The 25,859-nt window shown below is 44.3% G+C and overlaps 1 protein-coding gene across 7 annotated transcripts in view; it reads left to right on the top strand.

The window, feature by feature from the left end:
• The window catches only part of SPOCD1 (SPOC domain containing 1), a 32,412-nt gene extending 9,559 nt beyond the window's left edge, over positions 1-22,853 (top strand). For 3 of the 7 annotated variants that reach the window (XM_030539096.1, XM_030539098.1, XM_030539099.1), the window contains 14 exons: positions 569-622; positions 1,653-1,784; positions 3,408-3,530; positions 4,304-4,409; positions 6,850-6,988; positions 8,968-9,127; positions 9,776-9,892; positions 11,155-11,280; positions 12,287-12,404; positions 13,052-13,196; positions 14,394-14,547; positions 17,618-17,707; positions 18,689-18,875; positions 20,835-22,853. In XM_030539096.1, the coding sequence (XP_030394956.1) occupies positions 569-622; positions 1,653-1,784; positions 3,408-3,530; positions 4,304-4,409; positions 6,850-6,988; positions 8,968-9,127; positions 9,776-9,892; positions 11,155-11,280; positions 12,287-12,404; positions 13,052-13,196; positions 14,394-14,547; positions 17,618-17,707; positions 18,689-18,875; positions 20,835-21,883 (2,700 nt within the window). In that variant the 3' untranslated portion in view covers positions 21,884-22,853. The remainder of the gene's footprint in view (positions 1-568; positions 623-1,652; positions 1,785-3,407; positions 3,531-4,303; positions 4,410-6,849; positions 6,989-8,967; positions 9,128-9,775; positions 9,893-11,154; positions 11,281-12,286; positions 12,405-13,051; positions 13,197-14,393; positions 14,548-17,617; positions 17,708-18,688; positions 18,876-20,834) is intronic. The other 4 variants (XM_030539103.1, XM_030539100.1, XM_030539101.1 and 1 more) reach the window with 3 other exon arrangements.
• Positions 22,854-25,859: the final 3,006 nt, after the last annotated feature.

Raw genomic sequence — 25,859 nt, 5'->3', positions numbered from 1 at the left:
TAAATAGGAGTCTGGCAAGGTTAAGAAGTTATAAGCAAGGGGCATATTTATGGCTCTCAGTCATGCTGGGACTTGTTCGGGGTTTAACAGAGGAAAGAGGTCCAGGGTATACCCATTTAGATTAAAGGCAGAAATGCTCTCCTGGAGCAAGACAAAGATGATTGGGCCAACAATGTAGCAGAAGACTCTACAATAGACTGGTTCTTCCTACCCCAATAGGTGTCAATGCTCTTGAAATACAGTAGGTTCCATATAGTTGAAAAACTGCATAGCGTTGATGAAAACGTTTTATACTGTAATGGCACATATAGAAAACAAACCCCTCAGTCTCTTTGCTGAAAGATAAATTTTAGTGAACCTCTTTCTGGGTTGCTTTTGCTATAATCTAGAATATCCTTTACTACCCACAGCTCCTCTCATCTGAGCTGGGCTGTGTGATTTTGTGTCTAAAGTTTTATGGCTGAAATATTATTTAAGTATTCAGCAAGAGATTGGTTTATAGGATGAGACAACAACACATTAGATTAAAATACTGGATGATAATCTCTCTGTTCTCTTTCTGTCCAAGGAGGAAGAGAGCCCTTTGGTTCATCAGTCACATGGTGTGCAAATTGTGTATTACGTATGTTTATCCTTTCCTTTCTTCTGTTGTTTTTTTCTCCTTTGTGGTATGTTCCTCAGTTAGGCATAGAAGATGATGGTGAGGAATGAATCTTTAAGCCTAATTTCAAATGGGAATTTGGACCTCCCAAATTCTTCTTTGTGCCCCATTGTTCTCGGGTTGCAGTTCCATAGCCATCACATTAGCTTGGTGGATGCAGATGGGAATTGAATAGAAATCACCAGCAGGCAATCTGGGGGAGGTGAATCCCTCTACCTTCCCCTTTTGAAGATGAGGGGAAGAGTGGAATGAGGGGAATAGTTCTTCTCAATCTGCAGAAACCTTTGCTAATTGGTCAAGGAATAAATAGACGCAGCAGCAATTAACCCAGTGTGCCCACTTCTCTTTTTTATGCTGCTACTGTATTCGTCAATGGTCATTTCTTGCTTTGGTAGGGTTAAGGAAGACCTGACCTATCTTTGGGGAGATCGAACAATGCAACTTCATCTGGGCAAAGGATAAGGCAGTTTTCTTTCCTGTATTGGAATTCTCTATCCAGTGATCTAATTGTGTAGAAAGCATCAGGAGAGGATACAACTGTGGGGAAGGGAAGACAATGTAGACTAGTTATCACTGATCATTTCCTTTGACTGGTTTGGTTAAAAAGGTGCCCTTCAACTGGCTTAGTACCTAGTTGTGTGTGAACTGTACTGATGTTTGGGAGACTTGTAGCTTACAACCTTGCACTGTCAGGAGCTGGGAGTGTTGTGGATGCATCATGCTCAGGTCCTGAAGAGATCAAGATAGCCTTGAGGTTCAACAACCACCACTCGGTCCAGTTCAAGCACTGCTTTGTCAGGGAATCCTGTCCTGCACTTTTTGGCTAAAAGGGTAGTGACAATCTAGGGATATATCAAAGTTGGAAAACTGGATGGGTGCCTCGAGGTTCCAGAAGGAATGTAGAGGTCTTATTGGGGGCAGAAGGAAGGTTCACTCAAGGACTTATTTTACAGCTATTTTCTGTTTTAAAATGTTTTGCTTTCTCTTCCAGAAAATGTCTGGACCAGTAGTCGAACTCCTTGGAGTCCCCAGCAAGGCCTGTAAGCCAAGGAGACTGCAGAGACTGGTAGAATTGGAGGATTCTTCAGATGATGAGATGTGTGTTTGTTGCCAGCCCCCTAAGGTATTTTACCTCACCCCACATCATGATAAAGTAGCTCAATGAAATGGAGAGCAGCAATTAGGCAAGATTGTGATTTTTTTTTTAAGAAGAAAACTTGAAAGTGAAGTATAGATGGCCAAAGAAATCCTAGAATCATAGAAAATTAGAGTTGGAAGAGACCTCAGGAGGTCATCTAGTCCACCTCCCTGCTCAAAGCAGGACCAACCCCAACTAAATCATCCCAGCCAGGGATTTGTCAGGGATCGGTAATGGGTTATAAATACTTCCACCTCTAGCAATGGCTTGAATTCAGACCAGGTTGTTAGTGACCAGAAGTCATTAATTTCCCGAATGTTTATTGACGTGTGTGGCAAAAGTTGATGGTAATTATCCATTTCCTAGCAGACAGAAGTCCACATGGACAAAAATTGACACCATATTGGTACCCTTGCAGGTAATCTCAGGAGAGAAAGAGTCAGGAGTCAATTTGTAATCTCCGGTATGTGCTAGGAAAAAGCCTTTCCAGAGAGGAATAGTGGTAGTTAATTTTCTCTTGCATAAGCATCCTCTTGCCAGTTAGCCAAGGAGTCGCTAGGGAGAGCAGATGGTCACTTCCCCCTGCCCCCCCAGTGAGAGACTGATGTTAGGAAGCCACTGTTGAGGTGAGGATGAAGGAAAGAGACTGATTATCAGTTAGAATTGGCTGAACAAGAAGCAGGACTGAGTGGACTTGTAGACTCTGAAGTTTTACATTGTTTTCCTTTTGAGTGCAGTTTTGTAACAACAACAAAAATCTACATTTGTAAGTTGCCCTTTCAGGACAAAGAGATTGCACTACAGTACTTGCATGAGGTGAATTGAAAAATACTATTACTTTTGTTTATCATTTTTACAGTGCAAATATTTGTTATAAAAATAATATGCACTTTGATTTCAATTACAACACAGAATACTATATATATGAAAATGTAGAAAAACATCCAAAATATTTAATAAATTTCAGCTGGTATTCTATTGTTTAACAGTGCGATTAGAACTGCGATTTATCGTGATAACATTTTTTTTATTGCGATTAATTTTTTTGGGTTAATCCCGTGAGTTAACTGCATTAATTGACAGCCCTAATTTAAACTATGACACATGAGGTTTATTCCCCTAGCCAAATTCTTTTATTGCATTAACTGTTATAACCCTGGATATTTTTATTATCCATATAAACATCTAGTCTCCTCTTCAATCTGACTAATTTCTTGATCTCAAAAGAATCCTGTGGCAAGGAGTACACAGTCTAATTACATGTGGAGTGAAAAAGTATGTCTGGGGGCTAGCAATTTGTGCCCTGAGTTATTATGTGGGACACCTGGGCAGTTCCCAGCCCCTGCTGCTGTCAGTGCTCTGACAGCAATGTGCCTGGGTTCTGAAGGGAGAGAAGCCATGTATTGTTTAGCAGTTGCTCCTCTAGCGTAAAGAATAGTGATCACAATTCAGTGAAGTAATGATGGAGTAGGAAAATTGGATAGATCCTTGTGGTTGCAACAGGGGCTTGGAGGGCTAGGAGATGGTAAATGTTTCTGTTACTTCAATTTAAAGCTCACGCTCTGTTTTGGAAATGTCTTTGTCACTGGCAATGTTTTCCTCCTTCAGAAAATGTCTAGACTTGTCCTGGGAGTCTCCAACAGCAAGGCTTGTAAGCCATGTAAGATGCGGAGAGTGGAGGAAATGGAGGATTTATCAGAAGACGTATATGTTGATTTCCAGGTTACTCAGGTATTTCATCTCGCCATGTGCCATCCTGACATAACCAATTGAAAAGAAAATGCTGAGTAGCAAGAAGGGTGGGATTACTGTGATTTTCAAGAGGGAAATTTAAAATAAAGCATGGATAGAGGACTGGTAATGGGCTATAGGCCTTTTACCGCAAGATCATTAGTCTGAATCTGCCCAAGGTCCCTAGTAAACCAAAACTGTTGCCATCTGTTGGATGTTCAGTGGCCTGTGTGAAATGAGGTGTTGATTTTTGTCCAGTTTCTGGTGGACTGTGGAATTTCCCCTAATTGCAGCCTCAGGAGCAGGTGGAGGAGAGAGGAGATGATTTTACATTGAATCTCAGGTCTTCCTGCTAGGGAACCCAATTGAACTGCTACACGTGCAGTCACAGGTCTGCTTGAACTGGTCTTCATAGTGGGCAGGTGTCTATAAAATGAGGATCTTATTCCATTGTTCAGATATTTGAGAGGTGTTAATGGGAAGTAGAAATTATTTTCAGTAGCAGAGAAGCAATAAAACAAGCAGTAATAGCCTGAATCTGAACACAAACTCTCAAGATATTATAAGTAAAGGTCTGAGCAGTGTAAGACTTGAAAGCAGTGACTAATTCCATTCCCAAAGCTATCTGCAGCTGGGTATTTGGTATATGGTGTCACTGAGTTTTGTGCTAGCAAGGCTGGTTGTCTGCATGAGTTCTTCCATATTCCATTCTCTTTTCATCCCATTTTTCCTCTCTCTTCCTTTAATCTTTATTATGATTGATGCAACACCAGGAAATTAAAGACAGCGATTACCACCCAACATTATATAAAAGAGAAATGAAGCAGCTCCTGAAACCATACGCAGCACATGTGCGTTGGCAAAAGCCTTTGAACTCAGGTAAGTTGTTAAACACTGAAACCAAGGACAGGCGGCCTAGAAGCTGAGTCATCTTATTCTCACTACTGTTAGCTGTGTATGTTCATGTTCCTCATTGCATCGTGTGCTGTGTCAGATCACCCTAAGCTGTCTGAAGTGGAAATGTGCCTAAAGGAGTTTCTTTCATATGACAGTTCCCTTTTCACAAGGACAGCTGATACAGAAAGGGTCTAGCTGTGTAACCTCTCTTATGGAGGCAAGGTAATACAGATGGTGAGGCATTAGCTTTTCCCAGGGGTTGAATTGGGCCAGTTTATGGCAGCTTGACTAGCCATTACTTTTTCTTGGAAGTTGGCCTTCACAAAATTCAAGTAATTAAGAAAGTAATTATGTCTCTAGCCCTTATGGCTGAAAAATGAACCTTTAGAATGTGAACTGAATGTAAATAAATTCAGTGGTATCGTTCTGAGTGTACAGACATCATGAAACAATAGGTGTGAGAGATGAGAACTGTCCCATGTCTTCTCAAGGAGGTATTGAACCTGAAGCATAATAATAATATTCTGAATGTCAAGATTCTTAACTAGTTCACTTTGATCCACATATCCAAGAAATAAGAGGGTGGATCAAATTATTAAGATCCGCGCAATCTCCATATGGACATTACACTGGGACAGAACTCAGGTTATGGATGGAGCTTGGAAGAGTACCACACTTTATTTGGTTCCAGTTCAGCCCTTGTCTTTTCCCTCCTGGGGATTTAAATCCTGGTGTAGGCCAGGTGAAAATGAATTTGGTGGGCATTTGTTCACAGCCCTTAGCTTCTAAACAGTTCAGCATGATACAGTCAATTCTAAAAAGATGCCGAGTACTTGAACAGCAAATCTTATTACAGGTCATGGCTGAGGTGCATTAACCAAAGTTACACAGAAAAACTTGCATAGCCTGTGCTCACACGGTGACTGGCTTTGCTGGTACAGTGACTCTCAGACTGAGATGTGTGTCTAGAGCTGCTGGGTAACTCTTGCAGCTAACACACTGGTATGTTGTTCAAGCAGCTGTCTGCTCCTTCAGGGTACGTCCAGACTACCCGCCTTATTGGCGGGTAGCGATCAATGTCGTGGAGAATTTTCCAGTGTATAAAAAGGACGGAACGAAGCTGGGAAGCCGTAACTTAATTCCAGTGGCCAAAGCTTTGCAGTAATCTGTCAATTCAGTTGTCACGCAGATAGGGTAAAGTCTTCACTCCAGACACATGGCCTTCACAATTTGCATTTTGATTTGTTAGTGTAATTACGTTACACAAAGTATTGTGGCAGTGCAGAATATTTCTAACGGTGCAGTATATATATACTCTATTACAAAATATATTTGATGCTCGGTTTAATAAGTTACAAGAATCTGCTGCTGGTTGTAGTGATTTGTATGATGGGTGGATGGGCTTTTCTTAAAGGGCTGGAGGAATATAAAAGGGTCTGTATTCAGCTGTAAATCTGTTCTGTGTTTTGGCATAACCCTCTTTGAACTAAATGGGTGTATTAGGGGAATTCCTTTTCGTCTGGAATTTTAGTTTAGCATCATTATAATTTAGGAATGTAAGTATTTTCTGCCTCTTGCCAAGCCCTCGTCTCCTTTGAATGAAAGTCTTAGTTTAAACAGTAAACCAAATTAACCACTTCACCTCTGGTACCTGTGCCTTTACTTGCCAGATATGTCCAGAGAAAAATATTTCCAGGGCAGTGGTTCTCAACCTATTTATCTTTGTTGGCCACATCCAATATTACCCTGTATGGCTCTGTGGGTGTCACGTGGGCCGCAGATGTGTGCTGATGGGGCTGCAAGTGGCCAGTGAGCTGCGGGTTGAGAACCACTGCTCCAGGGTAACCCCATTCTGTTTTGATTTTACTATCTCATCAATAAGCTTTGGAAGCCAAGATGCAGGAGTGGAGATGGGCTATGGAAGCCAAGATGCAAGAAGTGACGCAGTTAAAACAATAACCTAGTATAAATAGCAATTAGAATAATAATAAATAAGTGATAATGTTTAGTTATACAAGTGATGAGGCTAAATCTTTTATGTTTATGGCAGATGCATATACTAAATAGCCTTCATACTCAATGCCAAAATATCTTGTTACATTAGATTATGTGCTGCTAGCTAGAAGGCAGTATTGTTTGCATTGGCATTATTTAGCTATTTGAAATTCAGAGCCACTGCATTTATGGAAGTGGTTTCTGACAAAAACTTGGAATTCTCTCATTGTGTTCAATTGACGCAATTAAAAAAAAATTGGACTTTTTATTGGCTGCTGAAATTCAAAAAATTGCTTCACAAATCTGTCAGCACAAAAGCTTCACCTCCTACTCCCCACCCAAAGGGGGTTCAGCAATGATCTTTATGGATTCCCCCTGCTAGTACTGCAGGGAGAGTGAGATTTTTGGGCTTCTCTTTTGTTTTAAGATTACAGTAATGAAAAGAAGAGGAGGGGTAGGACACCAGCCTCTAAAGAAGCTTCAGCTTCTGTTCATGGTTTGCAGCTGTCTGAAGAACAAAGTCGAATTAAGGTCATTGACTCATTGCGTGGGATGCTACAGAAAAGGTAAAGTGGCTTATGCATGATAGGTGGCAGGGAAAAGGCTGGGGACATCTTACATGAAAGTCACATGGAACTATCGAGTAAAGTCTTGTGTTTGATGCTGTTTCTCATAAATGACAGGGCAATGGAAACTTTCTTGTAGATTTGATTATTGTTATGCAGTAGCAGAACATCTCTTAAAACATGCAGCTCTGAGATGTGATAGTCTTGTTTCCCGTAGGGAATGGATCCATTTTAAGAGGAGGACTGCAGTTTTCTCAACTTAAACTCCTATGGAGCCCTGTATCACAGCCACCATTTTTCTCTGTGGAAAATTGGGTCGAACTCCCTTCGGAGTCCATCTGTGCAATTCCTTAATCAATCAGAGGGGCGGCTGTTGAGTGATATGAAAATCCTCCTATCACTTTTGGTGAACATGCTAATTCTATAGCACAATCAGCCCTTGCTGATTTTAGGAGCAAGGGAGCTGTTTTTTAAAAATGTGGCCCTTTAAGAGGTTTCAACTTCTATTGTTTACCTAGAACATTCCATGTCATGTATGATATTGACAGTCATTTGCATACCAGAATTATTTTATTTGTCTATTTGTTATCTCACTCTGCTACAGTTCATGTTTAATTCATTTGGCAGGCTTAGCCCTTTTGTCAGGTAATCATGTAAGAAGATTTTGCTAGTACACAGAAAATTGGATCAGGGTGGTGAGGTTAATTCAGTACATTTCAACAACTGGAGAGCCATCTTCAAATCCTTAATTAGGTCAGAAGTGGAAATGAAATTGGTGGGTTTCATCCTAGGGCCTGATTCTCCACTGTCTTGCGTAGTCACTTGCACTCACTTTGCCTAAATGTAAAGGCCTATAAAAGGTGAAGGCAGTGGAGACTCAGGCCTTCAGGCCGTATTTTTCCACTTCACAAAACTATCACATGATTCTCAGCCTTTGTTAAGTGGTCTGGTCCAAAGCTCATTGAAGTCAACGGAAAGTCTTCCACTGAGTTTAGCAGGCTTTATCTGAGGCCCAAGAATTCTAGGTCTGGAATAGCAGGCAGTACTGCTGATATTAAAGCAGGGGCACACTGGCAGAGTGACAGATATATGGTGACAGGTTTCATAGTGGTAGCCGTGTTAGTCTGTATCAGGAAGAACAACAAGGAGTCCTTGTGGCACCTTACAGACTAACGGATTTATTTGGGCATAAGCTTTTGTGGGCTAGAACTCACTTCATTAGATGCATGAAGTGAAAAATACAGGAGCAGGTATAAATACATGAAAGGATGGGGGTTGCTTTACCAAATCTGAGGTCAGTCTAACAAGATAAATCAATTAACATTTAGCCCACAAAAGCTTATGCCCATATAAATTTGTTAGTCTCTGAGGTGCCCCAAGGACTCCTCGTTGTTTTGACAGGTATATGCCAGCCAGAGGAGAATAGCAGGGATGCTGCACATGGGAGTTGCAGAGCTGTGTAGGGGAAGCTTGACTTTTTACCAGCCTGTTCTTCTGTTAGAATTAGTTAAATGCCACCATGCTGGAATTCAAGTTATAACAATGTATTTGAAGAAGTGAGAAGCTCAGATAAGTGTACAGAAGTTAGGAGGGGCCCCAAGTTTAAATGCAATTTACTGTATGGGGACAGGGACGCATTCTCTTAGGATGTGGGTTGGAGCACATCTCTGTGCACCCACACCCTTCTGGTAACCGCTCTGAAGGTGACGTGAGCATAAATAAGACATGCTACAGGCTTTCTGATATAGCAGCACAGTTGGAACAAGCCGTTTCACAACACAAGGGTTTCTCTTTGAGATCCTGGGAAGGTTAAGTTTCTAAAAGACCCCAGTTTCTGACTGCTTCCTGTTTGGGGGAGGATTCTCTGGCTCATTTATTTGGGATTTTAATTGAAAAGAGTTTGTACATTTATAAATTGTCTCCTGTGTTGCAGGCAGATCTGACACATCCATCTGTGGTTCTTGCTTGCTCTGTTCCAGGTTGGAGGAGTCTCCTGATCTGGATGTCCATGAAGATACAATATTGAGATTAGCAAACAATGTGGAGAAGGAAATATTCAACCTCTTTCTTTGTGTTGACCAACGATACAAAAACAAGTACCGCAGTCTCCTCTTTAACCTGAAATCTCCGAAAAATAAGGTAAGAGACTAAGAAAATTGACCTAACTTTCTCCATTACCTTGGTAAGAGAGCATGTCTTTAAACTTGTGGCTATCTAGAGCACCAGCCTAGAAGGAGACTGTCCAACATTACAGTCTCATTCTGTTCACTGATGGAGGAAGACTATGCAAGTGCACATCCAGGCATCCCCTTCTTTGGTCAGACGTGATCATTTGGGGTCTTATCCAGGGTTCTAAGACACTGCTTAATCTTTCATTCCTGGTGGCACTTGCCATGCCTACCATCCATCCGCTGTCATCCTTTGTAAGTGTGTAGAGACATTTGGTCAGCTCCAGATACCTGAGTATCTTTATCTTCTTTGTAGCACATAACATCAGGCCTGCATTGGTACAGATATCTGTCCTGTGAACCTGATGGATGCATGGATGGAGGAGTGCAAATTCCTATGTAAATGTTGCAAAACCTAGGCTCTCCAGGCATGGCACAAGCTATTCAGTCCAGACCTGCTGAGAGTTAACATTAGTTGTCTGAGTACTGTGATAAAGTCTTTGAAATATACATTTAGTGGGAGAAGGAAAGAGAGGGATCTTTGGAAGCAGACTGCCTTGCATGTCCCTTGTGATCATTGTTCTTCCAAGGGCTGCTTATCCTTCTTTTGTTCTTTCAGCTTCTCTTCCACCAGGTGGTTCTTGGAGAGGTTTCCCCCCAGAGTCTTGTTCAAATGAATTCGCTGGAGCTGGCACCAAAGGAGTTGGCAGAGTGGAGAGCTAAGGAGAGCAAGCATGTAAGTCATCCCTGTGCAGCTCAGAGAGGGATAAACACAGTGTCATCCCCCTTTCCCAAAGGCCTCTTTGTGATGCTTTTACTGGACGTTGTGGTGAAGATACAGAGGTGATCTAAACCAAAGTAATTACAGTATGAAAATAGCCCTTTTTATTGCTTAAGGGGTCTGAGTATGATTTAGATTTTTAAAAAATAGGGAGAAGAATTGGTTAACAGGCTTGGTGCTTTAATTGCACCTGTGCTTTTCCTCTTCCTGATTGGTTTATATTTTGGAGTCTTCTAAAACTTTTATAAAACAAAACTTAGAAAAGGGTGCAGCACTCTTTCCTTACCAGTACAACAGGAAGGAGAAGTAATTGGCTTCCTTGCCTCCCTCTTTCTATGACACTGTGGGGCTTATGTTTACAAAGCAATGATTTTCCTCTCTTCATAGAGGAGCCCTACGTAACAGTGTCACGTTTTTGTATTTCCTGATGCAGATTAGATGGATGACTGTATTGAGAATGGGATGGTCCAGGGGATAGGCAATTGGAACCAGAGCTTTTTGCCTCTATGTCACCGTTCAGATGCAGCTCAGGCTGGTATTGACTGAAAATTGTTAAATCAGACAGCTGCTTGGTTGCCTGTAGGAGATGAATCTGATGGTCTCTGTCCTGTTCCTAATGGGTAGGGGACCACATCTCAAAAACTAGCTAGCATCATTACTGATACTAAATAGCAGCCTTGTTGACCAGTCTCTGCATGGAAGCCAAGAACTGAATTGTCTATGGATATTGAATTTCCTGCTCAGCCTTGGGATGGTCTCCAAGTCAGGTTTGAGGCATGTACTGCTGCTGTATTTATCTTGTGGATAGCTAGAATTCCTTGATGTTGTTTCACTAAGAGAAGGACTTTATCTTTAAAACCCCTTCTCTTTAAATCCACAGTTTGCATGTGTGTGTATATATATATATATATATATATATATGGAGAGATATACCTATCTCATGGAACTGGAAAGGATCTTGAAAGGTCATTGACTCCAGCACCCTCACTTCTCTAGCAGGACCAAGAACTGATTTTGTCCCAGACCCATAAGTGGCCCCCTCAAGGATTGAATTCACATCCCTGGTATTAGCAGGCCAATACTCAGACAACTGAGCTATCCCTCCCCCTTTTGGCTCTTGCCTATGTTGATTCCCTATGACATTTGTTTTCTTGAGTGAGTCCTTGTCCAAGAGATGCCTATTTGGATCTCTGTGTACTACAGTGTGATTCTTCCAGGTGCTGGAGGTGATAGAGAAACAGCAGCGAGAACCACCAAGGTGTTGCCCCACAAAGCTGACCCACAAAGGAGAAATAGAGATACACAGGGAGGTGGATGAGGACTTTACTTTGGAAGACCTATATGTGAGTAGGTGTTCATGTTTGACCAAGGCGACTCAACAAGGGTCTTTTACGTGAAGGAATGAGGAAAGATTCAAGGGAAATATGTAGGTGCTTAAAACCAGCTGGGGTCAGAATCTTAGTGCAGATGCGTTTCTGAGCAGTGGGTCTATGGGAGTAGTGGGCCAGCTGGTGTAGTGGATTAATGCAAAAGCTTCCATCTCTGCAGTGTTCAGTTCAAATCTTGATAAAGTCACACTGAAAACAAGTTTGATGATTTTGTTCTAGGCCATAGTGGACATTTGCCTGCTGAAAATGTATGGCAGTCTCTGGGGAGGGGTCAGGAGAAGCTCTGGAGTAGAATACAGGGGGCCTTCAGGTCATTGCTGAGATAAGGAAATCTGAATAGTGCTTTTCTGCACTATGATGGGTTCTGGTCCAGTATTATTATTATGATTGTAGTGCCTTGGAGCCCTAGTCATGAACCAGGACTCCATTGTGCTAGGCACTGTACAAACAGAGAACAAAAAGGAGGATCCCTGAGACCAGTCCTTCATTAGCATAAGAATTAAGTATAAGGGTAAGGATTCATCCCAAAGTTTGGCTTTTCTAGAAGGCTTCAATAGATTTGTGAGCCAGATTAGATCAGAGGCTCTTTTTACAAGTGTCTTGTGCTGTTCTGATTTATTATAAAGGGGATGGATGTTGTGTGTTGACACTGTGTCTCTGGTTATGGTTAACGGATAGTTTGCTACTAACAGAAGGGGGCCCCATCCCCGATTGCTGTTTGATGGCCATAGGCCTCTTTGAAAGATGGGAATCTGGAAAACAGCATTTCCATGGGGAAGAGTTGGGAACTCCCCCATGTCTTTCTTCTAGAGAGCATGAGTGACACCAGCAGGTGAATGAGGAGGGTGTGAATAGATACTCAGCCACCACTTCCTGTAAGGCTGTTTGGGGAGCATAGGCCGGCTCCGTGTGAATGAAGGTCAACATGTGTATGCTTGTGACTGTCGTACGTTCCGTTTAGGGATCAGCACTATGTATGGACAAGAAATCTATTTCCCAGCCCGCTGCGTTGTCCAAAAGAGACACCACTGAACAGCACAGGAGTCACTTACTGGACCTAGACTGCCTTATCTGTACAGGTAAGTAGGCTGGGAGAAGAGATTTGGTTGGTTAGTATTAGAAATATGAATTCAAATTCTGTCCTGCGTAACCTTTCTCCATGTCACAAATGCATCATGCAACTGGATAGAATTGTTCAAGAGACCCAGGACCAAATTAGCAAGGGATGTTTCTTGTTGAGGAATGAGGTGTATCGGTGGTTTGTACGTTACCAGCCTCAGATGATGCCTGGTTCAAGCTAGTGTTATTAATCTGTCACTCTCATGATCCCTAAATTGAACTGTAAAAATGTTGATATACACAGGCAAAGAAAGTGGGGAGAGCTTGAGAGAAGTCGGCAGGAGTCACGCTTGGGCTGGAGGCCAAGGAAAGAGCTTTATTCCTCACTGCTAGTGCCAGCTCTTTTCAAGCCAGATCTAGGCAGCATGGATGAGTTTATGGTGTGTAAACAACCAGGGCAGTATAGTGAGGACCTTACACTTGCTGGCTGCCTGGGCAAATGTTATCTTTGGCCATAACACAGTAGAAAGTGTCAATTTCGAGATTATTTCTGTGTTTATAATTCAGAGATTCACATTGAAATGGAAATCCACCTTGCAATAGAGCACTGTTCTTTCTCTTGTGATCAGAACGTACAGAAACATCTTTGTTTTATCTGACTTCACAGGAAGGATGGCTCCTGATGGTGAGAGCGGTTTTAACCCACTGCAGAGCAAACCAACCTCAAAGAAGAAGGCAGAAGACAGCTCCAGAAGATTACATTCAACCGGTGTCTATTCATACAAAGAGAGAAAACATTTGGAGAAAGACAGGTCTTTGTGGGAATGTATTTTATCTTACTATTGTGCGTTTTGTTTTAAACATCTGGCCTGTATATTCTCCACTGTCCATACACTGATTTTAAAAAGGGCTGAGAAGTTCTGTAATTCTGCAATGTAAGAGGAGTCGAAACCAAAGCTCCTTGGCATAAGCTGTCGAGTTGCATTAGAGGAGTGGGTTGATTTGGTGGACAGATCCCCACCTCAGTCATGAAGAGGGTAAGGAGCTCCTCTGGGCATAATCAGACCCAACTAGGCGACTTGTCAAGCCAGTGGATAGATGGTTTCTTAAAAGGGAGGATCCCAGCTCAGTGTGGGAGTTCATTTTGAAGGAATAGGGCTGGAACTCAGAGTTCAGCCAGGGTTACTCACTGGGGAAACTGTTTGAGAGCCTTGGGTGCTCATACCCTGTCAGAAGGGAGACAGGCTGGTTCTTCTCTCTTTTCCCCCTTTGCTTTCTGAAGGCCCTGGACTCTCTTGTGGGCTGTGGAAGTTTACTGCCTTTTTTGTTTGGACTACCTTAAATCGCCCTCACAAGCCCCCAATAATGGAGCAGGTGCCCTGAGCAGGAGAGCTGGGGGGCTGTGCTCCAAACCTCAGGACAAACCCACAGCAAAACTGTAGTCCAGGAAGGGAGCTTTGAGACAAGACTGGTGCCCAACCTCACCCCAGGGAGGTGCCAGAGAGATATAACATATTACAGGTGGGGTTTATCTTACTTTGAAGCCTCAGGTATTGATCTGTGCCAGAAGCAGGATGTTGGACTAGATGGACCAGTTGTCTGATCTAGTACAGCAAATATTATGCCCCTACGTGACCGTTTTGCATCATGTGGTGATGGAAAGGGGTTGGGGAGAGAAAGAGGTCTGGAAAATGGAATTCATATCCCCAAGTCCTGCCCTTTGGGTTTTCATTTGTGGCCCCTTCTAAAAGGAGATGGGCTGGAGCAGGAACCATTGTCAGTCCCTTATACAGGGAGGAGAGATGCATGTTCTGTACCTCCAACTTACATGTTACAAGGTACAACAGAGGTAACAAATCAGATCAGGTGGCAGTCTCCTTTCCCCTCCTTTAAAGGGCAAAATGTGCAGGAAAAGAGGTGAAGTTACTCAGGAAATAAAAGCATATGGAATATCCAGACCTACAGGAATGACTCCACTGTATAATACACACAAACTTATTCTGTTTTAGGCCTGCCTCAGTTGATGTCCTCAAGAAGAGTCCAAGGCCAAAGAAGCAAGTCAGAGACACTGTGCTGTGGGAAGGATTCATTCAGATGTTCAGCATTAAACAGTTTGCCGCAAAAGCGTATCCTGTTTCAGGCTACGGCACTTGCCTCATTCAAGTATGACCCTTATTTTCTTATACATAACAGGAGGGATTGTCTGTGTCAACAAGACTGTTTATTTAATAAAACACCACGTTTCATGTAGCATTCCACAGACAAGGCATCAAAGCTCAGATTCTTACATCAAGTTGTATCACGTGTTTTCACACTATAGACCAGTGGTTCTCAAACTTTTGTACTGGTGAACCCTTTCAAATAGCAAGCCTCTGAGTGCGACCCCCCTCCCCAGTATAAATTAAAAACACTTTTTAATATATTTAACACCATTATAAATGCTGGAGTCGAAGCAGTGTTGGGGGTGGAGGCTGACAGCTCGTGACCTCCCCATGTAATAACCTCACGACCCCTTGAGGGGTCCCAACCCCCAGTTTGAGAACCTCTGCTGTAGACCCAAGTCGTGTGGCCCTTATGCAGTTATTACTCATTTGTTTCTCGTGAAAACTCTCACTGAAACCAAAGGGAATTTGCCTAAGTAAGAACTGGTTAGTAAGGACCTCAGCATTTGGCCTGTGGTTGGGACAATAGGAAAGGGGAAACATTTCTGAGATGTCATAGGATTAGCTAGGTGCCTGAAGGATTTGCAGTGATTTGAGGGTTTTTATGCTCAACTCCAGTTGAACTCCCATGGATTTGAGACTATGGACTTTGAACTGAGTTTTCACTTGTACAAGCAGGAACTGCTGTAGAATGGCAGAATCATAGGAATTAAAAGTGGAGAAGACCAGTTATAGCATCTAGTCCATTGCTCAAGGCGCCAGTGCAGGACTGTTCCTTATATTTTCTGAGATTAAAAGGAATCTCAGAAAGCACAGTTTGGGTTAAAAGGGTTCACTTTCCATTATTTGTTTCTAATCTAAACCATGCAAAATGTGCCCAGATACTAGGGTGGTGGCCTTTATAAATGTGAAAAAGATTACTACTTACAAATAATGATCTCAGTAGGGGATTGCTTGAGTAGGTCTTGAGTAAGTCTGCAGAATATCAAATAATAAGTAATAATTCTTCCTTGAGTGCTTGCTCCTGTCGATTCCATTCTAGGTGTGTGGCCACTCCCGTGCACAGTCGTAGGAGACTTTTGCCTTAGCGGTACCCGTAAAGTTGGCTGTGGTGCCCCCCTGAGTGCTGCGCCCATGCATTGGTATATCAGGCACTGCGGTCCCTGTGCCCTCTCAATTCCTTCTTACCGCCCGTGGTGGTCAGTTGGAGGGCCTCTCTCCCTTGCTTCGCAAGTGGTCAGCAGCAGAACCTTCTCATCTCGCCATGAGTAGTCTCTCCACCCCAAAGGGGTGGACATGATCTTCCAGAAGTGGGGATCTCTCCAGGTGGACCTGTTCGCAACTCGCCAGAACAGGAAGTGCCATGAGTTCTACTTGTTCCGGGGGCTCGACAGAGACTCCCTGTTGGACACCTTTGTGCTTCCATGGACGGGGACTCTGATGTACACTTTCCTGCTGGTGCTCATTGCTCTACAGGGTCCTCAAGAAGATCAGGCAGCATAGGGCCACGGTCATACTCATTGTCCCGGCTTGGCCTCACCAGCATTGGTTCAGCATGCTCCTGGATGTGTTGGCCCCGATGCCGCTGCCCCACTGGCACAGAATCACAGCAGGCTCTTGCACCTGAACCTGGCAGCGCGTCACCTGACAGCTTGGTTGCTCCATGTCTGAGTTCTGAGGAGCAGAAGTTTTCGGCCCGAGTCTAGCAGGTCCTGCTGGGAAGCAGGAAGCCCTTCACTAGGGCCAGCTAGCTGGCCAAATGGCCCAAGAGGTTAGGCCTGTGCAGGCCTTGCTGCAGCTAATCCTGGACTACCTCTTGCATCTTAAACTTCAGGGGCTGTCCCTTTCATCTATTAAGGTCCACTTGGCCGCTGTACCAGCCTTTCACCCTCCGTTCCAGGGCTGGTCGGTCTTCGCACATGGCATGACAGGCCAGTTCCTGAAGGTTCTGGAACAACTCTACCCTCAAGCCTGGGATCCTGTCCTTTCATGGGACCTTAACCTGGTGCTCACGCGGCGCATGCAAGCTTCCTCCAAGCCCTTGCGTCCTCTCTTCTCTCCTGGAAGGTATCGTTCCTGGTGGCAATAACTTCTGCATGGAGGGTTTCTGAGATTAGGGTGCTTACCTTGAAACTGCCATGTACCTCATTCTTCAAGGACAAGGTCCAGCTGTGGCCACAGCTGGCTTTCCTGCCCCAGGTGGTTTCCCAGTTTCACGTGAGCCAGGACATCTTCTTGGCAGTCTTTTGTCCAAAACCTCAGAAGTCCGAGGATGAACATAGGTTACACTCCCTGGATGTCAGGAGAGCGCTAGCCTTCTACATCGAGAGGACCAAGCCATTTCACAAGTCGACGCAGTAGTTTGTCATGGTGGCAGATGGGATGAAAGGTCATCTGGTGTCCACCCAGAGAATTTTGTCTTGCATCAAATCTTGCATCCGTTTCTGCTATGACCAGGCGAAGGTGCCAGCAATTGTCACTGCTCAGTCAACTAGAGCGTAAGCCTTGTCAATGGCCTTCCTGGCCAAGTGCCAGTTCAGGATATCTGCAGGACCACTACCTGGTCGTCCATTCACATGTTCATGTCTCACTGTGCGCTTACCCAACAAGCTCGAGATGATGCTGGCTTTGGCAGAGCAGTACTGCAAGCCGCACAACCGTGAACTCCTCGCCTACCTTCAGGGATACCGCTTGTGTGTCACCGAGAATGGAATTGGCATGAGCAAGCACCCAAAGAAGAAAAAATGGTTACCCACCTTTTCGTAATGGTTGTTCTTCGAGATGTGTTGCTTATGTCCGTTCCATTACCTGCCCTCCTACTCCTCTGTCGGAGTTGCCGGCAAGAAGGAACTGAGAGGGCACAGGGCTGGTGGCGCCTGATATACCGACGCATGAGCATGGCACTCAGACGGCGCCACAGCCAACCCTATGGGTACCACTAAGGCAAAAGTCTCTGACGCCCGCATGTGGGCGTGCACACACCTAGAATGGAGTGGACATGAGCAACACATCTTAAAGAACAACAGTTATGAAAAGGTGGTTAACCTATATTTTTGTCCTGGTTTGTACAGGCGTTACCGGAGCTGATTCAGTCAAGGGGCTGTATTCTCCCGGAGGACGTCTGGGATTATTTAGAGAGCATATGGCCAGCTGAAGCCAAGGTATCCTTTCGAAAGGTTCTTGTTTTCAAGCACTGAGGATGATTTGTCATGTACTAAGATGACTTTTAAGCATATCCTGGTTCCTTCAGCCTGTGGTCTAAGATGTCAGACGAACTGAGTTATATAATAATAACCTTTAAATATTTCATCACAGGAGAACTCAGCTGCTGGACACCAGAAGCAGCCTGCATTCATGCAGCGAAAATAGCTGTCACCTTTACATGTTTGAAAGCATGCCTGCAGAGGATTGCACTTTCCCACATAGTTACGATACCAGCAGGGACAATTTTAATGATTGCATAGAATGATATTTTGGATCAACTGAAACAAAAGACATTTTGTCCTTTTAAGTAGCAAGTAAAAGTTAATAGAATTTAGGCCCTAGTCCTGAGAGGTTCAGTAGACTGGCAACAACCACTGGGTTCAAGGATTGTGACTGTGCATAAATTTGTGACATGGATGGAAGACTCCTAAAGGCTTATTCCAAAGTCCACTGAAGTGATTGGAAGTCATTCCACTGTCTTCATTGAGCTTTGGATCAGGCCCAATGGGGTGAGCTGACCTGACACAGTTCAGGGATGTACCCATCTGCAGGTAAAAATTGTCTTTAGCATATTTTAGGCAAGATCTCGGTCTGTGCTGGTCTCTCTCTCTCCCCTGAATTTGTTCATACTCTTGTCATCGCCACACAGAATGTAGAGTCTGCCAGATTGTTTATGTGCACCAAAGTGTGGTTTGTAGGTTGTGTGTGAGGTGAACATTCTTCACCTTACCAAAATGCAGTGAGTGAAGCACATGAAGAACAGCAGCGCTCCCGCAAATGGGAGTAAGCTTGAGCCCTTTCAAGATGCAAACAAGTTTCTAGATGCCTTGCGTTTTTCAGTCTTTTTTTTAGAACTTCTTTACTGCTAGATGAACAATGTTAGCCGCACTGTGTTCTCAGGCAATCCACCCAGTCTCCTTCCCCCTGTGTTTGTTTAGGAGATGAGCATGATACGATTCTGCCCTGCCATGACCAAAGACTTCAACACTTACAACATGCTGTACTCGTATTTGAACAACAAACAGAGATACGGCATTGTGAACAGCAACCAGATGGAAATGTTCATGGTACCGCTGCCAGCCTTCCAGCCAGTACCTGCCAAATTCCATCCACTTGGTGGCCCAGGTATGGATTTGAAACAATCTGGCTTCCCTTTCTGGTGTGTGCCACAGAGAGGCTCAGTGAAATAACTTGCTGCTTTCAATCTGAGGATCACAGGTTCCAGTGCTATAAATAATTCAGTATAATATAATCCACAGCTTTACAGGGTGTCAGAAAGCCAGGGGCTCGATTTATTTCTCAGTGAAAGGCAGATTTGAAAAATAGGGTTGGGCACTCGCATGTCCTTTGCTATAGAAAAATGCACTTAAAATATGAGTAGTTGCATCTTGTGATGTATGGACGTCTATAGCCCTGTGTTGCATATGAAATGACAGAGAGCCAGTGGATCTGATTGACACTGGCACGAGGAGAATCGGGAGTAACTCCGTTGAGGTAAATGGATTGACAGCAATATAAAATGAGAGTAAATGAAAGGCAAATCAAGCCCAGTAATCCCACATTGTCCTAATTCCTATGACATTTTCTTTCCCTGCCCAGCTTTGTGTCACATGACCTGAGGTAACTGCCACATATGGCTAACGAAATGCCTGGTGCTTGCCTGCAGCACATCAGGATGTAAACTCATGTAACCCCTTGTCACATAACAGTGTGTTCCCACACAGCTACTCCTCGTGTGAAATGCCATTTGTCAGAGCTGCAGCTAATCCCTGTCCTACCTCCCATCACATGATGTAACAGCACGTAATCTCCATATCAGGTACTCACAGTCAGTGCACACTTGAACCCAGGCTGGAAACTGATGACATTTCCCAGTAATCATTGGCAGAATCACCTCTGAGGTGCAGCACAATCCACCGGTGATTGACCTGGCACCTGTCTCACCTCTCAGACAAGTGGGAACTCAGTCATCACGGAGAAGCAGATAGTTTTAATTATAAATTGTGTTACCTTGGTGTTCCTAATCTGGGACAGTCCAGAGCTCTGCCATCAAGATAGGACAAGACCAAGAGACTCTAATGTCTCCTGGACCATTTGAAATGGGCTGTACTTTTTTCAGCCATCGCACAAGGCAGGAGAATCAGATACCCAGCTACAAACCACAATGGTTGGAAATTGCAGGTCATCCTTAGTAAAATTGTCTTGGTGTTTAGCTGTGGTCAGCCACCCATCACAGAGTGGTCGGACTAACATTTGCAAACAGAAGCCACTGATTTCAAGTGAGTTTATGTGATTAGTGTAAGTGTTTCGTTTGAGAAAGAAATACATAATTTGAAAGCAATATGTATTTTAGACTCTTAATTCTACTTCTGACCTAGATGGGCAAAAAAATAAAGGCAAATTTTTCTACAGCGGTCTCTAAAGTTGTGCCTGGAATTTTGTGCACAACAGTGTTTGCACATGCATGTTATTGTGTGCGTGCAAAAACTTGGATTTGCATTCCTCAACTGCAGATTGTGAACTACCTGGTTTGCGCATGTAACTGAAGAACCCCATGCACAAATCCACTCTTTTGCAGGCCTGAGATTTTGTTGTGAAAAATGTATGTGTAAAAACAAGCCTGCCCATAATTGCAGGCTCAATTTCAGAGGCCAAGTTAACGTCCCTTTTAAAATTTGGCTCTAGCCATTGAATGCAATTGCTGAGCTGTGGATGAAGAATAAAAATTAAATCTCAGTGTAATGCAGAAAATATGCATGAGGTTAAAAAAATTACAAGAAAACCTATGATCCTTATTTGTTTTTTTATTTCGTACTTACTCAGGCAAAGCTTCCATAAGAACATAAGAATGGCCATACTGGATCAGACCAATGGTCCATCTAGCCCTCTATCTTGTCTTCTGACAGTGGCCAATGACTATTGTAGGAAGAAATTTAGGATTTGTCTCACTGAGAGTTTTGCCTCAGTAAGTATTCAGTAAAGAGTGAGACAGTACCTAAGGGTTTGGCCCAAAGTTAGGAAGATTCCAGCATAAATTGTGGAAAAGTCTTCCTTTAACACCATCTTTTTTGTTTGTTTTAATAGGTCTTGATGCCAGTCATTCTTGCTTGTTGCTGGGACTGATTCTCCCAAAGAAAGTCTCACGCGACCCCTCTACAAGTAGCATGGGGCCCAGCCTCTTAAGGGAAACAAAAAGAAAGACAGTGACTTTTAAAAATAACCTTGTGACCAAATGCTTTTCTCCTCCTCTGGACAGTTCTGGGAGCACCAAACTGGCTGAACCATTTCAGCAGGTACCTTCCAGGGCATTCACAGGTAAGAGGCTGTCTAGGAACGAGTATCCTCCAGCGGTTTTTCACAGCCAGGAGCCCTGTAATAATATGTTCGCTCTCAATACAGCAGTGGGTGAAGTCATACATGGAGGGACATGCCATGCAGCATCTTCTTCACACTGCCAAAACAGAAAGGAGGAAACAAACCAATCCATGCAGGATTGTGCTGTCCATTCACTTAGCAGCTTCTCCTGGATGGGAGGGCAGTCCTACAGTACGGCTCAGGAATCATTGGGAAGGCAGCAGAATATGATTGGGGGACATACGGAGTTTCAGGCTGATGCAGGGCCAGCCATGACACAGAACTGGAATCACGGACCATTGTCTTCATGCTCCTTATGCTCACATGAATGTGGTGACAATGTTGCCCTCGATGTCAACATGTTAGATATTCAGCAGTTATCAAGCATGTTGTATCCTGGAGTTGCATCTTCTGGTGGAGTTTCTCAGGTGCCATCTGTGGCCCATCTTGTTTCCAATGAACCTCCTACTGCATCTGACCTCCAAAATCATGCTGCAACTGGAGACTCCAATCCAACCATTCCTGTAGGGGAAGCGTTGTCTCTGATCCAGCATCTGGAGGCACTGGTGCAGTTGAATTCACAGATTCAGAACCAGACTCTTTTCCCACTTCCTTCGTTAGATCTTTCTGCAATCCTACAGGCAACCACACCTGGGGAATCTCAGATTGTTGGAGGATCCACATCTCCACCAGCCCAGCAGGAAAGTGGTGTGGATCCCCAGTCTCAGTTGACCCTTCCTCCCTTTTGTGGATCAATATATCCCCCTTCTGGTTGTTAATTACACCATGTCCTCTAGGGAGCTCCATAGAGAATCATTTCTACAATTGTGTACTCCTGACATGAAAGCAGCATCAACCTCTGGAATTTAAAAGGGCCTCCCCCAAACTTTTGAGAGTTGTGGATAGGTTGAAACATGCCCGTACGGTAAGAAGGCTTACAGAATTATTTCAGTGGGAACAGATGGAATAATGAGCAGCGCTCTAAATACATCAGTGGCCACATATTGATCAGAACGGAAGAAGTAGGGCAAGTGTTACGATTACGCCATGTAAGCTGTTTTCTGGTCACTCTGCTTTCTGTGGCCATTGAAAAGGAATTTTTGGCCATTTCCCTGTGCACTTGAGGGGCGGGGGAGTGACAAGGAAGTATTGTGCACTAAGAAAAGCATGTCTGTGAGGGGGCAGATCTGAGGCTTACTGAGAAATAATGTGCTACTGAAAGTAGTGTTGTTTTTTTTTAAAATTTTTAATTCCACCCAGTCCTGGTGGTGGTTGGAGCTTTTTTGTGTACTAAAGGTTTTTAGATAATTGTTTTAAAATTATACCGAGCATAAGGAGTTTCTCCCACTGGTAGAAAGGGACCTGCTGTTGACGTGTTACTGGCATTTCCTTCACGAGCAATTGCAAAAAATGTTTTGTCTATTTACAATACGGTATTTTTCAAAAAAGGTTGATGCAGGATGTAAGAATCCAGAAGATGGGTGCGGGTTGTTAGAGGCACCTACGATGTAGGCACTGTTCTTTTACACTATACCATGACCGATGTTTTTTAAATATTGTATTTTTACATTGACCAGTAACCACCACTGCACAGTAACGCTGGAGACTTGAGTTCAAATATAGACTGGATTCACATGTGACTTGCAATCTGAATCGTAGCAATCGCGATTGTTTTATTTTGATGTTATGGAACCTGTACTGTTTAAAAATGTTCAGAGTAAGAAAAATAAAGATTCTTTAGCAGTTATGTTTTAAAAGAGATGCAGAGCACTGTCACTGAGAGATTCTGGGCAAATTTGGAGCAGAGCTGGTTACAACTAGGCTTGAAAACAGTTGTCAGGATGGATTTCTGACAGATGGCCATTTCCCAGCACAGTTTGTAGATAGCATTGTTTTAGCATGGTTTTATTGTCCCATATAGACAAAGATTTTTGTTTAGCCAAATGTGCTAATAGAAACAGATCAAGCCCAGGGTTAGACAGAAGAATAAAGAGCTTTGCATCTCAGTGCGGGGTGCTAGTATCTAATCCAGGGTCAGAAAGCAGTACCCTCAGGACCGGCGTTAGGGTTTCTCGCGCCCTAGGCACACGGCCATTTCGCCACCCCCCGCGCTGATCCCGCGGCTCCGGTGGAGCTGCCGCAGGTATTCCTGCAGAGGGTCCTTTGGTCCATGGCTCCAGTGGAGCTGCCGCAGACATGCCTGCGGGAGGTCCACCGGAGCTGCGCGAGCAGCCGACCGTCCGCAGGCATGACTGCGGCAGCTCCACCGGAGCCGCGGACCAGCGGACCCTCCGCAGGCAGGCCTGCAGCAGGTCAACTGGAGCCGCCTGCCGCCCCCCCGGCAAAATGCCACCCCCCGAATAATCCTGGCGCCCTAGGCGATTGCCTAGGCTGCCTAAATGATAGCGCTGGCCCTGAGTACCCTGCAGCTGTCATCATGCCTGACATTGGTTTTTTGCAGCATGGTTGTAGTCATATTGGTCCCAGTATATTAGAGAGACAAGGTGGGTGAAAGTTTGTCACTTTCGCCCGCAGAAAGTTGGTCCAATAAAAGATATTACCTCACCCACCTCATCTCTCCCGTACCTGACACACACTTACTGTTTGACTTGGAGCATGGGCAGGTGGCATAGGCCAGGGGAGGCTAAGTCTCCTTTAACCCAGGCCGTGGCTCTACCTCGAGGCCCCACCCTCACTCCCCCTCTCCCCCGAAGCCGGCAGGGGCTCAGCTCCAGCTGATGGCCTAGGGCTCAGGCTGACCAGTGGCCCAGGTGTCGGGCTGGCAGCCAGGGGCTGGGATGGCCGACGTGGCTGGGGCCTGGCAGCTCAGGGAAGCTGGGCTGGGGCTCCAGCCACAGGGCAGCTGGAGGTCTGGCCATGGTCTGGGGGGACAGGACTAACCTCTCTGAAGGGAGGGTTCACCCCCATCCATGACCTGGAGGATTTTTCCCCCTGATATTTAGCCTCAGTTTATTCTCCTTTTTCTTCCCAGTCATCCTCCTCCATTCCATATTAACTAACCTCTTGCCCTGTGGTGTTCAGATTCTCAAACACTTGTAGGCTGTTATCACCTCTCCTCTTAGTCATTGTGCAGCCAATCTACTCAGTTCTTTTTTTAGTCTTTCCTAAACCCCTCAGATAATGTCTCCAGGCCTTTGTCACTGCTTCTCCCTCTCTCTGTTTGCTTCTGAATCATCGCCCATGACATCAAGGTCGGCTCTTAAGATTAAAAAAACCCCAAAAGAACAAGCAACAGCTGTAAACAGAACATCACAACTGCTCTTGGGATAGTTGCAGGCAGCAGGTCCCAATGGAAGGCTCTGCTGTGAAGGCTGGACCTGAGCTGAGAATTCAGCTGTTAGTAATTGCTCCAGTGGGATGGCATAAGCATCTACAATCAGCAGTGGGTCCAGGTTAGCTTTGTTGTTTCTGTTGCATTAGTGCCCCATATTCACGCTTGTGTTATGTGGGCCTGATCCAAAGCCCCTTTTGGTTAATGGAAAGACTCTCATTGACTTAAGTAGGCTTTGAATCAGGCCCTCTTCCACCCTGGGCCCTGTGCATCCCCCCCACTTCCCCAGTTCCCTGAAGCACTGGAGCATGCATGGAATTGAAGGGTCTTTCGGGACCCACCTTTCCCTGCAGTGTTGGCAACCAAAACATAAGTGCATGGTGGTAGTGGATGATAAATTGATAAGAAACGGCTCTGGTTGCTTTTACTCTTCTAGTTCAATGAGACACAGAGAAATACATTCCCCTGTTTTAAATCCCCTCCATTTTCCCAATCCCTATTAGTTACAAAGGGAGGGAGGGAGGCACAAGCTGTGTACCATATGATTTCTAACCTGGCAAGGTCGGTTCAGTCCCAAAATGTGGAAGCATGTGCCTTTAACTTCTGTCATTAAAACTAGTCAAACTATCCCCAGTTGTCTAATACATTTGATAATGAACGACATCTCTAATATACCACTTAACGAGGTTAGACAATTGCTCTTTAAAATGAAGCTGGTGTGTGTTACGGCTTTTAAATCAATTTTTCATTGCGTTTTACTCGTGGGGCCAGAGCCTCTGTTGTGTAAATTGGCGTAACCGTGGAATACGACAGCTTATGCCCATGGAGGATTTGGCCTCTTAAGATGGTTTATCCCAGGTGTAACTCCAGTGGGACAAATTCTGCCTTAATAACGGTGTACATCTGAAGTAATTCCATCGTTGTCACTGGTGTTACCCCACACCTACTGGTGTAACTGAAAAGAGAATTTGACCCTGTGCTTTTAAGAACCTTCTCTTGCCTTACGTCTCTGTTACTTAGCCCTCTCCTAGATTGGGAATCAGATTCTAGTCCCACTGAAATCCACGGCAAAACTCTCCAAATGTCACTTCCAGCTCCCCCTTGGCTAGTGTGACACTACACGACTCTCCCAACCTGGGCCTGGGCCGCAGAGCCACAATAAAACCTTGTCCCATGTCTAGACATACACATGCACAGCATTTTACTGCCCTTCAAACACAAGCATGGTCTCCTTGCTCCTGCACGCTTAGACCTGAGGGCACACGCAGCGTGTCTGTGTGTTATGCATTGGTACTCTTACCCGTTTCGTCGTCACGTTTTTATTTTTTCTGCATCAGATCTTCAAACCCCATCTGCCCCCCACTAATATTAGTCTGCTCTTCCTTTCTCATTTTGCAGCTTTGCAGAGCTGGACTGATCAGCCATGTTTTTTTTCCAGCAGAGGTTGACTTTGGTTATGTTTA

This window comes from Gopherus evgoodei, chromosome 20, assembly GCF_007399415.2.
Source record: "Gopherus evgoodei ecotype Sinaloan lineage chromosome 20, rGopEvg1_v1.p, whole genome shotgun sequence".
Lineage (NCBI taxonomy): Eukaryota > Metazoa > Chordata > Testudines > Testudinidae > Gopherus > Gopherus evgoodei.
The sequence above is the reverse complement of the archived record's forward strand: the minus strand, read 5'-3'. Positions and strand labels throughout refer to the sequence as shown.